The following is a 21458-nucleotide window of genomic DNA, read 5'->3' as shown; positions in this document are numbered from 1 at the left end:
AGGGAAATAAAGAAAAAGAGTTATAGCATTGTTTGGTTCGCCAGACTTGATTTTATAGTGCTATAAAATCAAGTGTTAGTCGTTGCATTCTGTGAAGTGGACGCCGGTAAAACTCGAAGCACCGGAGCGCGGGCGAAATCTACTTTAAGGAGATTGTGTCCAACACAAGCCTCGACATTATTTTCTGTAAGCATTTAATTTGAAAAATAATTTATATAATTATTTTTCTGAATTATTTTATTTTATTATTTATTTATTTAATTTATACATTTAATTTATACATTTAATTTACCCACACACACTGATGATACAGCGTGTTCCAGATGGAACGGATCGGATTGATCCGCACTTCTCTAACTGGTGCCCGAGGTACCAAGCCCACTGGAAGATCTGCACAAGAGTTCAACGGGGAACGGGGAGTCCCCCAGCGAACCCTCCGACGAGCAAGTTAGAAGGAGAGATGGAATGTAGAGATAGATTAGAGATAAAAAGCTTAACCTTCTTCGTGTCTTCGACGTCTGCTTATATCCTCTGGTAATTATTTCGTTGTCCCTTCCGACCTGTCATCTTGGCCGAAAGTCTATGCTCTAGCTTGCCTTGTTCATGGTGAGGCTGTTCTGTCTCGACGGGGAGGGGTTATCGCAATAAATGCTGTAAGGGACTTCATTAATGGCTAATGTGCAGTGCAATAACTTTGCAAGATCTTTGTCTGCTTATATGGCTTGTCCTTCTCTTGCCATGTGTTTAGATGTCATTGGTTCTTAATGCCATGTTGAGTTCTAGCAACGTTAGGCCTTGGTATTTGAATTATGTATTGGGCCCTAAGTGGTGGGTTATAACCTTTATGGGCTTACCCATGTCACACACCTTTGTGGGTATAAAAATTTTTTAAATGGCACTTCAGTTTGTAATGGATAAGCATAGTAGGCATGGAAGTGAAAATGTGATGCAAATTAGCTTTGTGCTAGACAGAGTTATGTAAGATGGTATTACCATTACACTTAATATTTGATTTTGATAGACATAGATAGGAGTTACATAATGATATTCTTTGACAAAAACATCAATGGAAGTCATTTTACTATATCATGTATATCATATCCAAAATTAGTACTTTGAAATTTCATTTCATGTATGAAAGTGAATAGCCAAAAAAAATTCATATTTCATAAGCGAGAAAAGAAGCCTTGAAAGACTATCATAATAATGCCTCTCAAATAGCCCCTCATAGAACAACAAAAAATAGGGAATTCCAACAGATCATCAAAGTAAACATATGACAATGGTAGTAGCAATTACTTCTCAAAGAACAAGAAATAATAATAGAAACACCTTCACAAGAAGGGGGTTTTTATGCATCAACACAAAAGGGATATATATATATATAGCACCAAACAAAGCACTTCAAATCCTTGTATTTGGTTTGCTTGGGTTATTGGTGTTGGACGTGTTGTCAGGGTTCACTCCCAGAGTGTTTTTCATCGCTGAAGCGGCCCCTTGTGCAACGTTTGCCGCTCCCATCGCTGCTCCCTGTGCTATGTTTGCTGCTCCTTGTACCGCTCCTTGTGCTATGGTAGCAGCTCCGTGTGCCATGCTCATCACATTTTCTCCCGTCTGCAATCAGGCATTGCATTAATTTTTAGCAATATTACGTGTACAAAAATATTCACAAAATCACATTTTTATCGTTGTGTTTGTGAAAATACAGAATTTAGAAGCGACTAATTGGTTCAACAACCATATTACAAAAATGCATGTTTGGTTTGAGCAGAAATAATGACTTGAGCCAGGTTTCTCAATTATTTTTTTTTTAAAAAAAAAAAAAAAATACAACAATATTAGAGACAAGTACTATTTTGGCCCTTGGTGCCTCATAAGGTATTAGGAACAACAGGTTTCGTTGTTTTTTGTAATTAGTTTGTGGTTGATTTTGTATTCATATCCAGTTTGATTGAGTTTTCAAGACTTGTTTTTTTTTTTTTTTTTTTAAACAAAAAAATAAATTAAAAACTAGTTTGCTTAAAAATAAATTAAAAAAAAAATCAAATATACTCATCACTTCATATAATTTCTCTTTTTTTGGGAGACAATAATTTTAAAAATTATTATTATTATTTTTTAGTATTTATTTGCTTTCAAATTAGTTCTTATTAATAAAAAAAAGAAAAGAAAATAGATTATGAAAATTTAACCACACATGGATTAAGTTAGTGTTACCTGTTGAATGAAGTTAGTGCCTTGGACACCCTGGGCACCTTGGGCAGGGTTTTTGGATCCTTGGTTCAGTACTTGATCATGCCTCATCTGCCAAAAAAAAAAAAAAAAAACACAGGCACATGAGATAAGTAATGGGAAAATATATGGTGTTGAGAATGTAATAAATACAGAAAATATATGGTGTTGAGAATGTAATAAAAAGAAGAAGAAGAAGAAGAAGAAAATACATGGTGTTGATAAGGTAATAAATACAGAAAAAACACAGGCACATGGGATAACTTATGGGAAAATTAACCTTTCGTGGTAACTGTAAAAAATTATTACTGAAAAATATATATTATTTTAATTATTAATATTATAAATTTTATCATTTTTTTTTGTAATTAATTTTTCACACACCCATTGCATTGTTATTTGCCCATAAATTATCCCATAATGAGTTACTTTAAGGAGAAATTAAAACTCTGTGGTGGTTTTACAAAATAATTACAAACCAACGAAAAAAATTTACAACTTTAATTATTAATGTATGCAAATTTTATTATTGGTCTAAAATTATTTTTTAAAATTTACACTGAATGGTAATTGTCCCTTATTTTTATACTAGAAATTTAAGCACAAAAAAATGGTGGTAAGTTGATCGGTGTACTATCCAATGATTGATTTGTCTTGGTTATAAAGACATTGTTAATGAAATATATTGATAAAAAGTATAAATTATTATTTTAAAAGACTTTTTCTTTATCTTTTTATTTTTTCTCTCTCTACATTCTCACTATATTATCCCACTCTACTGTTAATGCCTCACTGTAGACAAGTGGACATATAAATAGATACATAGACAAATAAGTAATATTAATATCGTCTTTCAAATTATTGTTATATTTTTGGACAAAGACAACTTAAACATTTAAGACTATTATCTCAAAAATTTCAAATTTGAATTTATGGTCTGGTTGCCTTTTTAATTTTTTTTTTCAACAAATTTCTTAATCGGGAATAAGTTGTCTTGTCTTGAGACAAAAGTATTTTATATGAGATGTAGGCTCAAATAATTATTTCAACTAACAAAATATGAATTAAATGTAAAATAATTTTATTTCAAAATAAAATAATCCTGAAATCAAACATATAAGTCAAGTGTATTGAGGAGCCGCTCTCCTCAAAACTCCATCATTTTCATATCCCTTAGGAATTTATTATCGTTCATTTCATAAGTCTCGAAGAGAAGAATATATATGCAAAATATTAGGTTGATCGAACATTGATAGATAAATCCACCAATCATATTTATTTTACGAAATTGATGGTAAATATGATTTTAAACTAAAATCATTTATTTTAAAAAAACAAAATATAATAAGTCAGTATGTCTATTAATATCCGATCAAACTAATTTTTTTTTATATATATGCTCTTCTCTTTGAAGCTTGTAAGATGAATGATCTTATCACCGTTGTGGGTCTCATAAGACCCCCACATAATGGATTCTTGTGGGGATATGGAGAGGATAACACTATGGCAAATTAAGGTTTTAGAGATAAAAATTTAGGGGTAAAATTAAATTTCAAAGATGAAATATGTAAGTTGCTAAAAGTATCATTATTGTATTTTTAGCAACAAAATTGGACATTTAATAATGAATTACGAGGTTGGATTCCCTTCAGTTCTGATCTGGACTAAAGGGTGCCCATCTAGGCCAGTGGGGCTCATTTCATCATTGGTCCTATTTTAATGATCTAAACTGTTCGTTTTGTAGAGCCTTTCATGTAAATTACTTACACAAAAAATTAGATTGATCCAACAAATGTAACATGTTCAATTTATTGTGTTTCTTACCCAAAAAAAAAAAAAAGATGATCTATTTTAAAAAATATACTTACCATCAATATTTTTTTGGAGACAAATGCAAGAAATTGAATAGGTTACAATTATCGGATCAATCTAAATTTTTGTGTAGATAATATATGTGAAGGGCCCTACAAAATAAACAATTCAGATCATTGAAACGAGATCCATGATGGACCGCACAAGCCTGGACAAACTCTCTAATCTAGATTTTAGATTGGAGGGCAGGCCAACCTATGAATCACTATCCTTTGGGGACCAAAATTTTTGGGTTAATTATACTTTTAATGCTTATAGTTTGACCCAAATTTTATTGTAGTCCCTATAATTTCAATTTGAATAATTTAGTCCCTATACGTTAAATCTAATTTCAATTTTGTCATTCTGTTTAATTTTTTGTTAATTTTGCCTACGAGTACAAAAATTGACATAGGTCTCAAAATTATTAAATTTAACCTCCAATTTAGACAGAAGAACCAAATTGAAACCTTAGAAAATTGATAAGTGTTCCAAAATTGTTAATTTTAACCTCCAATTTAGACGGACTGACCAAATTAAAACTAGACTTAAAGTATATGGACTAATTTGTTTAAATTGAAACTACAGGTATTAAAGTGAAATTTGGGTCAAATTATAAGGGTGAAAGTGTAATTTTTTTGTCTCAATAATTATCCACCAAATAGATACAGATATAAATATGCAACGATAATAGCATCTCCAATCCTTCATCAAATTTGATTAAAAATTTGATCTGATATGATTCACTCCAATGGTAAATAATACATTTTCATCAAATCATTCGGTCATCTTGCGTAGAGTAAATTTTCATCAAATCTTTTTACAAAATTCCCAATATATCCCAAAACCCGGCTGACCAGCTAGTTGTCTAGCTAATTGTCCACCAACATTCACCTACAAAATTTGATAAAAGGATAAAAATTCACTTGGTCTGATATAAAATATACCTCTGCCGTCATTTCATATCAGTTTGATGAAACGGGTGGAGTACTGTTTAATCTAAGATTTCATCAAGTTTAATTTTGATGAAACATTTGAAGAAAGATTAAAAATGGCCTAAGTGCATATATGTACATATTGTTGGGGTAGTATGAATCTTGATAAATACATAATACTAACCGCATCTGAATTTTAAAATAAGAGCATTTATGATATTTGTGCTCTTCTGGCATGTTTTTCTAATTTTTTTTTATTAATTTATAGTTGATGAGAGACTGTTTTCAAAAAAAAAAAAACAAAAAAAACAAAAAAAACAGTTTTTTTTTTTTACCAATGGGAAGCCTCCATTCATGACCCTCAGTGACCCCCACTGGGGGTCTTAGGCATTTTTGGAAATAGAAAAGCAATAACTTTAAAATAAATATGTTCTTGTTTCAAAAGTTTGTAAAAATAATTCACCAATTAAAAGATCTTTTTAAGTACTTTCATTAATTTGTGAAAGCTTTTCTTGAAAATTTTAATACAAAAATAAATTATTTTTAAGTTTTGGGTTTTCATGTCAGATAAACAATTTAAGACGGAGGTAGTATACGATACCTGAGTTTGCCCAGACATATCATCAGCAGGGTGACTCATACTCCGATGATCTTGGCCTCCCATTTCAGCAGAGTTGTAACTCATATCCCTTCCTCCTTGCTTTTCCATTTCTCTCTATTTCTTTCCTTCCTTCCTTTTAACTTGGTGTTCTTAATTTCTTGATGAAGCTCTGCAGATTGGAGAAAGAGTTGCATGAAAAAATATTGAGAGATTACAAGTGAAATTTATAGTGTCTATCTTGCTAACAATGTGCACCTCAACCCATGGATTTGATGACACATGTCAATGTAATGGTTGGTTCCTTTAATGGAAGCTTTGGATATATAGTGTTAGTGTGTTAGCTTAGTGTGTTAGCTTTATGTTAGTGGTTTATACTTTATGTATAGTGCAATGTTAGTGCTTTAGATTTTCATCATTACAATTTGTAAATCGTCTCCTATATAAGGAGCCCCTAACCATATGAATACATACAATCTATTCTACCTCTCTATACATTATTCAAACATGGTATCAGAGCAATAGGTTAGCTCTTGGTGAGCTTCACCTTCCGGCGGGCGGCAACCTTGCCTTCACCGCCCGCCGGACCCTAACCTGTTACATAATCAAATCTCAAACAGACCTGATTAAACAGCCGTGGCCTCCTCTCCGCAGCCGTGGCCTCCTGCTCCCTCGCCCGAGCCTGCTCTGCCTGCGCCTCCGCGCTCAGCTGCGCCGCCCTCGCAGATAGATCGGCGTTGCGCCGCACCGCCTCTCCATCAGTCTACTCAGCCACCTCCACCTGGGACTGGGGGAACTAAAAGGGAAAATAATCAATCTGTGAACTCAGACGATCCAACCTCCAAGGCAGCACTTAAGGCATCTACTATGCTCCCTCCACCCCCTCCACCACCTGGGTTGCCATTGCATTTGTCAAGTAATCAGTCTGAAGGTGCACCATCTGAATCCGAGCCCAAACGTTCTTCAGGGACCAATGATCTTTCTAAAATGATTCCTCCGCCACCTCCTCCAAGGCAACAACCTGCAGTACCCAGGCCTGGTCCGGTTACATCCTTACAGCCTGGTGTATTATTACCACCAGGAATTTCACAGTTCCAACCCATCTTTCTTTTTTTTGTTTTTTTTTAATCAAATATCCCATCTTTATATCCACTTTATCTCTTTTCTATACAACTCCACCCACCCATGCCTTCTTTTATTAATACCATACATCTTGCTTTTTTTATTTTAATAGTCCTACCGAGTGAGAGTTCCACCTTCCTCCCCATCAACACCTTTCTTTTTTTTTTTATTTGTTTTTTTTTTTTTTTTTTTTTCAATGGACTGACATATCAACCCATGTGCATTTATTTTTTGTTTTTTGACATAACAACCCATGTGCACTTTTTTCCCACCGCCCACTCCATGCTCCATTTTTTTATTATTATTATTATTATTATTATTAAAAAAAAAAAAAAAAAAAAAAAAAAAAAAATTAATAAAAAAAAAAAAAACAAAAAAAACAAATACCAAACTCCATTGCAACCATTTTCCCAATTTGCTCAACAACCCATATTTTATTCATCTCAGGGATCCATCCCGATCACCCTTTTACACGAACAACAACAAAAAAAAAAAAAAAAAAAAAAAAAAAAAAAAAAACAATAAACAAAAAAAAAAAAAAAAAAAAAAAAAATACCACAACAACATTTTTGTTTTCTTTTCTGCAGACGGCCACACACCCTCAGTGAGATTTCCCTTCTCTACTCTGCCGCCGGTCTCTTCTTTTTGCCTCCGTCCTGGGCGGTCCTTGACGGTGTTGCCTCCGTGTTTCCCACTCCACTGGGCACGATCACTACCCCCTGCTCCTCCACTGCAGCATATGGCGGCCCTCCAAATCGGAACATCACAGTGGCCTTCCGCTTCAGCTCCTTGTTTTCTGCCCTTAGCACGCTCATCTCTGCTCGCGCATCCTTATACATGCGTTGGAGCAGAGCCAGCTGGGAGTTTAACTGCTGCACCTCATTTGTCCTACTCTGTAGCCGGTGCGACAGATTTGTGACCGCCGTCATGGACTCCACACATGCCTTCAACGTATATTGATTGGCCTCCACATCCGACTGCACCGCCATTTTTTGCTCCACAGACCGCATCGGAAAGTTCAGCGGAGCAAACCCAGCAGTGTTTGGTTGAGGTTCACTGGCCACCGCACCAGTTTTCTCTCTTGTTGACTCGTTGAGGTCTGGAAAGAGAGTGAGCAGCCCACGGGACGACGAAGCCATTTTTTTCTGGGCACCAGAGTGTTATAGAGAGTGTTACAGATTATCTTCTCAGCAAAACCTTCTCAGCAAACCAAAGAGTTTTTCAGAGGATTTTCGCCAATTGTTTGTCTTCGCCTCTGCCTCAGCTCTGTCTTGGTTAAATAGCCGAGGCAGCCACGCGCATCGCGCGCCTCTTCTCGCCGACAAACTGGCACGCCTTTTCATGGCACGCCTTTTGATGCATTCGGGCACGCCTTTTGATGGCACGCCTTTTGAGGGTGCGGGCACACCTTTTGAGGGCACGACTTTTGAGGGCTCGATATCTACATCCATGTATATCTTTTGGGCAGCCTATATACACACTCATACAGTGTCTTCTACACCGGTCAGCTTTATCAATCCCTTTGTTTCAACCTCAAATAGGTTTCTATCTTCACACCTATTTGAGTTTGAGGGGGGGTTATACACAGTATCATGTTCAAGTCACCTCATGGCGCACTCCCTAAGTCGCCCCCTTGGTGCACCACCACACTCTTCTACAACGGTCTGACACGACCACACAGTGTCTGTTACATCGGTCCGACATGACCCCGTAAACTGTCCTGCTACATCGGTCCGACATGACCCCGTAAACTGTCTTCTACAACGGTCCGACATGACCCCGTAAACTGTCTGCTACATCGGTCCGACATGACCCCGTAAACTGTCCTGCTACATCGGTCCGACATGACCCCGTAAACTGTCTTCTACAACGGTCCGACATGACCCCGTAAACTGTCCTTCTACATCGGTCCGACATGACCCCATAAACTGTCTTCTACATCGGTCTGACACGACCACACAGTGTCTGCTACAACGGTCCGACATGACCCCGTAAACTGTCTGCTTCAACGGTCCGACATGACCCCGTAAACTGTCTGCTACAACGGTCTGACACGACCATACCGTGTCTCCTATCCTGTTTTTATTTATCAGTTTACTTTCCTGTTTTGTTACTCTCTTCAAACTCAAGTTGGTTAGTTCCTATCCTCCTTGAGTTTGAGGGGGGCTGTTAGTGTGTTAGCTTAGTGTGTTAGCTTTATGTTAGTGGTTTATACTTTATGTATAGTGCAATGTTAGTGCTTTAGATTTTCATCATTACAATTTGTAAATCGTCTCCTATATAAGGAGCCCCTAACCATATGAATACATACAATCTATTCTACCTCTCTATACATTATTCAAACATATAGAATGTTTCAAAGGGGGTTTGTTGCTCACTCTAAGGGAATGTGTGTGTGTGTGTGTGTGTGTGTGTGTGTGTGAGAGAGAGAATGCTAATCTGTACCTTATCATCTTGCTAGCCCAAAACAAATAAATAAATAAATAGAGCTCTACTAATGTGTCAACTCACTCAAAATAAATAACAAATAAATAAAGATTGAGAGTTCTAATTTTAGAGCTCTAAAGAGAGTTCTAGTGATGTCATAAGGAGTGAGACTCACATGTGATGTGATGTGTGTACCTATGTTTTTATGTTTTCTTTTTCTTTTTATTTTGCCACGTCACTAGAAGTCTTTTTAGAATTTCAAAATTAGAGCCCTCTATCATTATTGTTTTTTTTTTTTTTTTTTTTTTGTGTTTTTGTTTTTTTTTTGAAAAATACTTCAGACCACTAATTCAATACCACTAATACACCACTGATGAAGTGGCATCATTTGAACCCCATCACTGATGTGATAGTTTGGCCTTTGTGTGTGTGTGTGGTTTTTTTTTTTTTTGCATTGCCAGCTCATTAAAGCTGGGATTAGTGCTACCATTTTAGTGCTACAAATAAAAATAAAAATTTAATATTCAAATGGTCAAATGACGGTTAACTTCCAATGGCAAACTTTTTTTTGAGTTACTTACCCAAAAGTCCTATTTACAAATGTTACGGTAGCTCAGGTTCTATTTAAGATTTTTTAAACGAATAAGTTCTATTTAGTAAAATTGAGAATATTATCAATTTTTCTCAATTTTTAAAATTAAGAGCATTATCAATTTTACATAGTAATATTCTAAATAATTGTTCCACTAACTGATGAAAAAAAAAAACAGAGCATGAGATTAAACATTTTTGCCCTTCTACTTATTGGTTTGATTCAACTATCTAATAAAATCAAAAACATCATCAGTTTTTCCCAATTTTAAAACTGAGAGCATTATCAATTTTTTTTCATTTAAATTTTTTTTTTTTAGTTTTGCCCATCAATGACGCAAAATTTTTAGTTTTGCATAAAAAAATATTTCAGTTTTTTCAAAATATATATATATATATATATTAGACATAATTTTTTTTTATTTTTTCAATTTCAAAGTTGATGTCTTAAAGTCTTGAAAATCAAAATAAATGTCAAATCATCATGTTCTTTTATAGATAATCATAACTAATGAACAACCATTATTTGAAGGGCAATTCTAACTATTAAAAATTTAATGGGACTTGAAGGTCCAAAAAATCTTAGTTAGGATTTAATGGAGTATAAGTTCATAAATTATGACTTCTGTGTAAATATCCTTTTTTTATTTTACAAATTTACCCGTCTCCTCCCAAACTCCTATAAATATCACCCATTTCCCATTTTATTTCTCACTCTCAAACTCTCAATTTTGAAATCGCATCCTAAGTGGCAATTACAATTGTGAAAGAAAAAACTTTTATTAGAACAAACTAATATTTGTATCGCATTCGCAAGCCGATAACATTAATTAGTTGAATTAAATTTATTAGTTACTCATTTTCTTACATTAATTATTTCTTAACATTTATTAGTTGGTATTGTTTACTCATTATTTAAATTAATTGCTAGTTTTTATATATTATTTTACTTACTTATTATGGATCATAATATTCTTAATGTTATGTCGATATTGATACATATCTTGCACAACATGAATCTGTTGATTCTCCTTCTAATGTACCTAATATCCCTTTTCAATAGTTGGATTATCATCTAAGGACACAACAAGTAGTGTTTGGGATCATTTCAAAAAAAGATATATGTAAATAATCCTAACGGTACAATTACATTTAGAGCAAAATATAAATACTATATACATTTATTTAGTGCTACATCTGCAGGGGATACTAGTCATCTAAAAAACATGTTAATAAATATTTACAAAGTCAACAACCTAATATCATAAGTCAAATGCAATTAGACATCAATTGGTCATTTGCAAACATTTGCATATAATTCTATACGTGCACAAAATTCTGTAGTTGATTATATTATTAAAAAAGAACAACTTTTTATTATTAGTGAATGTCTCAATTTTGAACAAATGATTCACAAAAGTTTTACACCGCAATATCAAAGTTTTTCAAGAAATACTACTAGAAATATGATTTTAAAGAAATTTGAGGATATTAAAAGTAAATTATTTGACATATCAAAAATTTTAATTGAAGAGTTTGTTTAACATCTGATCTGTGGTCAAATAATAGTTTAGAATATCAATGTATCATAACGGATTCGGGGTACTGCTGCGAGGGGCTCACAACAGTAACTGCTGTGGGCCGAAATGACGTCGTTTCATCAAGTATGCACATTCAATTAAAAAAAAATAATAATTTTGGCCGTTGCGGGGCTTGAACCCAGACAAGTTGTGTGAGGAAGAGAGTCTTCCACTATTGTGCTACTTGGTCTACTCGGTAGTATTTTGGACATATATTATATTTATTACAATTTGTATTCTAGCAAAAAAAAAAAATTACAACTTGCTTTTACGGCAATCTGTATTCCAGCATCAAAAAAAAAAAAAATTTACAGTCTGCTATTACTCCAATCTGTATTCCAACATAAAAAAATATTTACAATCTGCTATTACTACACTCTGTATTCCTGCATAAAAAAAAATTTACAATCTGTAGCCACAATAAAGCTTATAAAATATTTTTAAAAAAATCATTTCCATCTTCAAAAAAAAATTCCAATCTTCACAATTTGATGCTCTGTTATGATTGTGAAGATTGAAATTTTTTTTGAAGATGTAAATGATTTTTTAAAAAATATTTTATAAGCTTTATTGTGGCTACAGATTGTAAATTTTTTTTTATGCAGGAATACAGAGTGTAGTAATAGCAGATTGTAAATATTTTTTTATGTTGGAATACAGATTGGAGTAATAGTAGATTGTAATTTTTTTTTTTTGATGTTGGAATACAGATTGTAGTAAAAGAAGATTGTATTTTTTATTTTTTTTGGCTAGAATACAGATTGTAATAAATATAATATATGTCCAAATTACTATTGAGGAGACCAAGTAGCACAGTGGTGGAAGACTCTCTTCCTCACCCAGCTTGTCTGGGTTCAAGCCCTGCAACGACCAAAAAAATTTTTTTTTTTAATTGAATGTGCATACTTGATGAAACGACGTCGTTTCGGCTTACAACAGTTACTGCTGTGAGCCTCACAGCAGTACCCCCGAATCCTATCATAACACATTTTATTAATAATGATTGGAAAGTAAATAAAAGAATTATTTCATTTAAATTAGTTGAACTTCCATAGACTAGTCATTCGCTTGGTGTAGAAATAAGAAATCTATTATATGAGTGGGTTTTGCGAAATAAAATATTTATCATTAGTTTAGATAATGCAACATATTATAATTAAACTGTAACTCATTTGAAATCAACTTTACAATTACTTGTTAATAATGATTTATTTCATGTTCGTTGTTGTGCCTATATTTTAAACTTGATTGTTAAAGAAACTATACATGTATATGAGATTTCTATACTAATAATAAAAAATGCGGTTATTACTATTATGTCTTCTGCTAATCGAATTTCGAAATACATGAAAATTTGTCAACAAGAAGGTATGTCATTTAAAAAAAATAATTTAGATATACACAGCAGGTGGAATTCAACGTATAATATGTTTTAAAAAAACTTCTAAACAAAGAAAAACAATAGATTTATTTTTTGCAACAACATCAATAGGAGGAATATTGACTCCTATAGAACTTAATTGGCGCCAAGTAGCCTTATATAAAGATTTAAAAAAAAAAAAATTTTGATACTGCAACAAAATTTTTTCTTATATATATATATTACTATTTCACCATTTGTTTTACATATGTTAGCAGAAATAATGGAAGTTTTCATAAAATATATAAGTAATGAATATTATGTAACAATTATTACTACAATGAAAGAAAAAAATTGATAAATATTTTGTTTCGTTGCCTCATCTTTTAGGTTTAACTACAATAATTGATCATATATATATATATATATATATATTACTATTTCACCATTTGTTTTTGTTGGTGAAAATATCAGAAAAAATTATATTTTATTGATAAATGATGCAAAGAAAATGAGATACAAATAGATCAAGCTGAGGCACGGATATCTCGTTTTCTTTAAGGAGATCAAGCCCACTACGGTAGGAAGAACCCCAATACCGATGCAGCAGTCACAAAACTATGACTTGTCCCCTCCAAGATACAACAGCCCGACCACTTGTCGTATGGTTCAAGCCAACTCTGCACAAGATGGTGAACCCAAAGCTCCACCAGTAAAACACCCTTCTTTGCTAGTAATCTCTCTTGTATAGAAAATAGTTGTTGTGTTAGTGGTGTAGAAAAGAGTAGATGAGAGGAACTATTTATAGGCCACTAGGACCTTACAGTTACACCAAAAAATAATGACCATTAAATAAGAGAAAATGGTTACACCAAAATAATGACCATTAACCAAGTTCATAAATTCTATTTAACCTCCATTAATGACCAAGAGGTTACCAAAGTAATGAAATCCCATTTATGAAAAAGATAAATCAATAAATAAATATAAGATATTAAAATGGTCCAACAATCCCCCACTCATTTTAATATCAAAAAATAAAAATAAAAATAAGAGAGATTACCAAACAAAAGTAGACTAGTATGCATCATGAAGGTGTGCTCTGCATTGAACCTTCATTAGTGAAACAGTAACCTCTACTCTAGAGTCAGTAGTGGTCTCAGACTTGAACTATGACTGCTTAGGGGAAATAAAGTATTACTGCTCACACATAATAGTCCAGGTGTTGACATGAGCTTTAATAGCCAGAACATTATGGCCTTGTGCTAATCCCAGTTTTCATGAGCATATTTGAGAATAAGCCTTGTTCTCATAGAAAGCGGCCCCACTTTCATGCTCACATAGGTAAAATCTATCAAGGATGTTCCTGTAATTTACACACCCCACTCAACCAGAGCTACAAAATTTCATTAAGAGTATAAAAACTCAACCCTCCAACATTACAGGACAAATGCACTTACATCATAGGGATGGATAACAAAATATTAAAGAGTGCATTTTTTACAACCACCATATGATTCGTTTTTCCCATTGAACCTAGTTACAGGATCTCTGGTCCCTAGGTTGGGTATCCTCATACATGGTTTATGATTTTATAGGCTTCAAACCCATCCTCCTCGATGTATTCCAGACCCTATCTCTCGCCAAGGCCTTGGTTAACGAATCCGCAAGATTATCACAAGATCTTACATAATTCACAGCTATGATGCCATTACTCAAATAGGATCTCACATTATTGTGTTTCCTTCGAATAGGTCTGGATTTTCCATTATAAAAATGATTGTTCACTCTACCAATAGCAGCAGTGCTACCACAACGAATTAACACAGGAGGAATTGGTTTTTCCCAAAAAGGAATTTCATGTAACAAATCTCTCAACCAATTCGCTTCCTCACATGCTGAAGCTAACGCTATATGCTTAGCTTCCATTGTAGAATTAGCAATTATCGTCTGTTTTTTAGACTTCCAACATATAGCACCACCACCTAAGGTAAAAATAAAACCCGAGGTAGAGAGAGAATCACCTGACAAAGTGTTCCAATTGGCATCACTATATCCCTCAAGTACCGCAGGATACTTGTTATAAAACAAACCATAATGTTTTGTTCCAGATAAATATCTCATAATTCTTCCCATGGCTAGCCAATGATCTCGACTTGGCTTGCTTGTAAACCTAATAAGTACTCTAACAGCATATGCAATGTCAGGTCTAGTGCAGTCAGTAGCATATCTCAAACTATCAATCATGCTAGCATATTCCTTTTGATTAATCACTTCTTTTTCATTTGTTACAACAGATAAATGTATGCTTGCATCAAAAGGAATAACAACATGTTTACAGTCTAGAAAGTTATATTTCTTTAACATTTTCTCAACATAGTGCGACTAATCAAGAAAAATATCATCATTAGTCTTGGAAATTTTAATTCCCAAAATAAAATTGGCTTCACCAAGATCTTTCATATCAAAGTGGCTATTAAGCATATTTTTAGTCTCATTTATAATATGCAAATTAGAGCCAAAGATAAGTAGATCATCCACAGGCTAATAATCACATGTGCATTCTCACAAGTTTTATAATATATGCACTTATCACATTCATTCGTCTTATAGCCATTCTCAAGCACGCAGGAATCAAATTTTTCATGCCACTGTTTAGGAGCTTGTTTTAAACCATAAAGGGATTTAGTTAGCTTACACACCTTGCTTTCTTGGCTAGGCTCCACAAAGCCTTCGGGTTGGTCCATGTAAATCTCCTCATCTAGATCTCCATTTAAAAATGCTGTTTTTACATCCATTTGATGAATTTTTAAATCATGAATTGCAGCCACTGCAATCAACAGTCTAATGGATGTAACTCTAGTAACCGGAGAAAAAGTATCAAAGAAATCAAGATCAACTTGTTACTTAAAACCTTTAGCGACAAGCCTCACTTTATATTTATCTATAGTTCCATTCGGTTTAAGTTTTTTACGAAGGACCCATTTACACCCAGTAGTTTTACAACCTGGAGGTAAATCCACTAGCTTCCATGTTTTATTTGAAAGTAGTGAGTCTATCTCATCATTTACAGCCTCTCTCCAGAAAATAGCATCAAGTGATGATAAAGCTTCTTGCACCGTAAGAGGAATTTCTTCCACATTGTAAAGATAATAGTCAGGGCCAAAATCTTTTTCAACTCTAGCTCGTTTACTTCTTCTTGGTTGAATTTGAAAATTTTCTTTTTCTTGAAAAACTTGAGAAGGAGTAAAAGAGCTAGGCATAGATAAAATATTTTCAGAAATTATTTGACCCCCACTATTTCTAGATTTGAAAGGAAATTTATTTTCATGAAAAATAGCATCACCTGATTCAAAAATAATATTATTTTTCATATCAAAAAATCTATAAGCTGTACTATGCAATGCATACCCAAGAAAAGCACAGGTGGTAGCTCGTTCACCCAATTTAGGTCATTTAGGATCTGCAAGCCTCACAAAAGCTAAACAACCCCAAACCCTCAAATAACCCAGATTTAGTTTATGCCCCCGCCACAACTCATAAGGTATAATTTTAGTCTTTTTGTGTGGCACTCTATTTATCACATGGCAAGCTGTCAAAATACCCTCGCCCCAAAGATTTGAGGGAGCACCTGAATCAATAGGCATAGCATTCGTCAAGTCAATTAACGTTCTATTTTTTCTTTCAGCTATGCCATTAGATGAAAGTGAATATGGTGGAGTAGTCTCATGAATAATTCCCAAAGACTGAACAAAAGAGTTGAATCCAAGAGATTCATACTCTCGGCCTCTATCACTTCTAATTCTTTTAATCTTTTTACCGAATTGATTTTCCACTTCAAGAAGGAATTCTTTAAATTTCTCAAAAGCATCACTTTTATTTTTTAATAAATATACGCTTGTGTATTTTGAAAAATCATCAATAAAAGTGATAAAATATCGGTTACCACCCCGAGTTAAAATTCTTTCAAACTCACACAAATCAATATGAAATAATTCTAGCAATTCGGTATTTTTTTCAACACTTTTATGAGACCTCTTGGTAATTTTTGCTTTACTGCAAACTTTACATTTCTCAAAAAATTTTGTCACTTTAGGAATTAACTCTAAACTACTCATGATTCCCACATATTTACTATTTATATGACACAAGCGAGCATGCAAAAAATTAATAGAAGACAAAGTGTAAGTGGCGTCATAGTAATAATAAAATTGATCAGCAATGCAATTTAAAAGATAAAAGCGACATTTGTACTCATCTGTATTATAGGAAGCCACTTTTGCTTCATGTGCCTCATAGTCTTCATCATTCATCTCCTCGGTTGGGATTTTGTTTTGATTCTTTTCAGTAAGAACATATACAACTTTCAAAAGGCTAAGGTAAAAAAGAACTTTTCCTTTCCACCTCTTAAAATGAACTCCCTTGAACTTGAAAGGCTTATTGAGATCTCCAATTCCATCATTGGTTTTTTCTGGTACTTGTTCCATGTTTGATCTCCTTAAAATTGTTGGTGAAAATACTAGAAAAAATTATATTTTATTGATAAATGATGCAAAGAAAATGAGATACAAATAGATCAGGCTGAGGCACGGATATCTCGTTTTCTTTAAGGAGATCAAGCCCACTGCGGTAGGAAGAACTCCAATACCGATGCAGCAGTCACAAAACTATGACTTGTCCCCTCCAAGATACAACAGCCTGACCACTTGTCGTATGGTTCAGGCTAACTCTACACAAGATGGTGAACCCAAAGCTCTACCAATAAAACACCCTTCTTTGCTAGTAATCTCTCTTGTATAGAAAATAGTTGATGTGTTAGTGGTGTAGAAAAGAGTATATGAGAGGAACTATTTATAGGCCACTAGGACCTTACAGTTACACCAAAAAATAATGACCATTAAATAAGAGAAAATGGTTACACCAAAATAATGACCATTAACCAAGTTCATGAATTCTATTTAACCTCCATTTATGACCAAGAGGTTACCAAAGTAATGAAATCCCATTTATGAAAAAGATAAATCAATAAATAAATATAAGATATTAAAATGGTCCAACAGTTTTACATATGTTAGCAGAAATAATGGAAGTTTTCATAAAATATATAAGTAATGAATATTATGTAACAATTATTACTACAATGAAAGAAAAAAATTGACAAATATTTTGATTCGGTGTCTCATCTTTTAGGTTTAAATATAATAATTGATCCTAGGTGTAAAGAAATTGGTTTACAAGAATTTTTAACACGTATTTTTGCTGATCAAAAATAATTTGCTCCTATTATACAAACATGCAAAACATTGTTTGAAAAATACAAGGCAACTATATCTGCGAATACACCTATACACACTACACTAGTAGCCTCATCTCGAGGTAGAAGATTAAGTGTTTTTTTAGCAATAAAAAGAAGAAGAATATCTCAACATACAAGCGTAAGTAATTTTGAACTACAACGTTATTTGAAAAGCCCATCAGTGAATGATTTTGAAAATTTTGACATCTTGGATTGGTGGAAACAAAATGAAACTATATGGCATGTGCTTTCATAGATGGCCCGTGATATATTAATTGTTCAATTTCTACAGTTGCTTCAGAAACAGCTTTTAGTGCAAGTGGACAGATGCTAAGCGATTACCGTAGCAGGCTTTTGCCCCAAATGGTTGAGGCACTGATGATATCCAGAGATCATATATATGTGCTTACGAGAAGACAAAATACTAGTGAAAAAAAAAAGAGAATTCAAAGCAATTTGGATGACATATCCTCGGGCAACGCGAGTGAATGGTCTGTCTCATCGAATGATTGATCAATAATTTGTTTTTCACTATTTCATTTCATAATTTTTTTGTATTAGATTATTAAGGTGGAGCATAATGCAAATAATTGGTAGGCTAGTAGGTGCCAACCTAGTTAGGATGTATTTGACTTATTGTGATGTCATTGCTCTACCATCATCAATAATCTATATCTATTTTATTTAATGATATAAATTGTAACGCCCTCAAAATATTACATAAATCCATCACTTAACATTTCCACAAATGTGGTAAGTAAGTCACATTTCCATTCATCAGAGTTAATATTACAAAAGGGTATGTCATATAAGTTTCAAATGTTTACAAAAACGATAAAATGCCTAGCGGGCTTACATCTTTCCAAGTTGTTACTTGGTTACACAAAAGAAGAGTTCTAACTCTTTACAAGTAAAGCCCTTGGCTTGAATATACATGTAGCATTTAAAACAAAAGTCAAAAGGAAGTCTTCAACTCTTAAACCTCCCAAGCTAAGACCTTGAAAGCGACATGTCCCTAGTACCTGAAAAATGGTGTCCCAAGTAAGGTGAGCCAAAGTCCAATAGAGATATGCTAAACAGAATATGAGAATTAATTAAAACATTAGCATTTGATAAATATTCAACACTTATAAGCCAACTTACATTCTTTCCATAATCAATCAACATTTACAAACCGCTTCTTTTCATTTATCCAAATCAATCCGCTTACATTACTCAATGTCATTAAAGCAATTTAAAATGAGACTACAACTCATATATCAACACGTCAATAATCAACAACATTCAACACTTCCATTTTCTTGCTATTTTACAGAACTACGTTCGAGGGAACCGACACCCAAATATAAAAGATTTCGGGACTTTCACCCTGGACACTCCGGCCAACTTAGTTATCAATAGAGTCCATCCCCTATCTCCTCCCAAACAAATGGAGTACATCCTCTATCTCCTCCTACACAACATACATATACAATGTATTTAAACACATAGTCATATACAATGACCCAACGATTCACATATTCAATATGTTTATTCCACCGTCACATTCAATGACATAATCCAATTGATTAGTTTCAATTTTCCTAATCATCATGCATTGTCTACAACAATCAAGACTATCTTCTATCGATAACCTAAAACAGTTATCTCTAAACAGATAAATAAATCTATCAACAGATAATTTATTGCATATTCCATTGGTGAGTGATTTATCAATCCAACAACACCAATTAGTCCCAATTCCATCCAATTTCATGGTTTTCAAATCAATTTCATTTTCCCCACAATTACCAAATTAATTATACAAATTAATTGTTTAAATTCAATTAGGGCATTTTTCCCATTTTCTTAAACATTGATCCTAAGACCAAATTTCACTAATTAATCCCACAAATCCCCATTTTCAAGACCCCATATACACATTGAGCTTAAAAACACAAAACCCCTCTTTTAAATATTACAAATCTCAAACCCTAACTTCCTAAATTACCAACTCTCACCATTTATGCAAAATAACTAATGTCTATGATAAAGCTCATAAAAATGAGTAGATTATCCCTACCTCAAATGAAAAAGCTCAAAGGGGGAGAAGAGTTAAACTCAAGATGCTCCAAATCTACAAATTTTCAGATCAATGGGAAGCCCAAGCCAAGCTCTAACTTTCTTACAAAGGGACTAGGGTAGAAAACTCTTAGGACATGGAGTATTTGTAGAGAGAGAGTGTGTTTAGAGAGAGAGGCTGCCGGATCTAGGGTTTTTTGTGAAAAGAAGATCAAAAAGTAAAGAAGAAGACCCCTGCTGCGAACTGATATATATATAGGGTACGCTTGGGCGAAGGAGTGGTCGCTCGAGCGACCAGACACAAAAGAACCTCGCTCGAGCACAAGAAGTGTCGCTCGAGCGAACAATGCGAAGCATCAGGTCTGCAACCCAAACGCACGCTCAAGTGCAAGAGTCCTCGCTCGAGCGAAGAAACACAAAACATAGAGCTCGCTCGCTCGAGCGCAAGAAAGCTTACTTGAGCGAAGAATACCAACCTTCAGGTCTAAAAGAGACGCAGACACACGCTCGAGCGCAAGACCGCTGGCTCGAGCGAAGAGACACAAGACACAAGGCTCGCTCGAGCGCACAAACCCTCGCTCAAGTGAAGAAGCAAATACCCAAGGCTCGCTCGAGCGCAAAAAGCCTCGCTCGAGCGAAGAAGCCAAATTCTAGGCAGCAACTGATTGTTCTAACTCACAATCAACCTGTTCCAAACTCACCCAACACATCCCAAAACTCAATTACAAAGAATCAACGGATGGAAGCGAGATACAAACAACAACATACAACCACGGACTCGAGTCCAAAATATAGTAAAAGATAGGGGAAAACCGGAATCGCTATAACTTTTTATAATATCTTATTTCATTTTGAAATAAAAATTATTCATTCAATAAATGTTATCTATTTAATTTAATGACTGTAATATCGAAAGTTTCATTTTGATATATATACAATTATTCATTTCAAAAGAAGAAAATTATATAATTTCATACTTTTTTAGTCATAAGTTCATAATCAAAAAAAATATAAATCATACATAATTAAATTTAAATACCATCACACATGAAACATAACCAAGTATCTCATTAATCTTAACTAAAATACTCTGGTATAATTTTTCTTTTATTTTTTTTATCTCTCATAAATAATCTATATACATAATATATTTATCGTTTATTTTTCTGAAAAGAAAAAAAACCCTAGGCCCTAATTTGAGTGGGCCTAGACTACGGCTGCAGACGAACCGAGTTGAGCCAAACTCAAACTCTCATTTACTTATTGAGCTCAAGCTTGGCTCGATAAGAAACTGAGCTCGAGCTCAGCTTTTCTCGTTAACAATAACAGAACTCGAGCTTGACTCGGCTCAGCTCGATAATTTTTTTAATATTATTTAATATATAAATAATGTATTTATACTATT

At 33.7% G+C, this 21458-nt stretch overlaps 1 protein-coding gene across 1 annotated transcript; it reads right to left on the bottom strand.

Moving 5' to 3' along the window:
• Window positions 1–1073: 1073 nt before the first annotated feature.
• Window positions 1074–5946, bottom strand: LOC114309182 (uncharacterized). The gene is made up of 4 exons (XM_028254874.2): window positions 5875–5946; window positions 5620–5788; window positions 2218–2304; window positions 1074–1614 (listed from the first exon to the last, which is right to left on the bottom strand). The coding sequence occupies exons 2-4, from the start codon at window positions 5725–5727 to the stop codon at window positions 1405–1407; spliced, it is 405 nt and encodes a 134-aa protein (XP_028110675.2). The 5' UTR covers window positions 5728–5788; window positions 5875–5946; the 3' UTR covers window positions 1074–1404.
• Window positions 5947–21458: the final 15512 nt, after the last annotated feature.

This window comes from Camellia sinensis, chromosome 4 (assembly GCF_055761805.1).
Source record: "Camellia sinensis isolate YWXY chromosome 4, ASM5576180v1, whole genome shotgun sequence".
NCBI classification, from domain to species: Eukaryota; Viridiplantae; Streptophyta; class Magnoliopsida; order Ericales; family Theaceae; genus Camellia; species Camellia sinensis.
The sequence above is the reverse complement of the archived record's forward strand: the minus strand, read 5'-3'. Positions and strand labels throughout refer to the sequence as shown.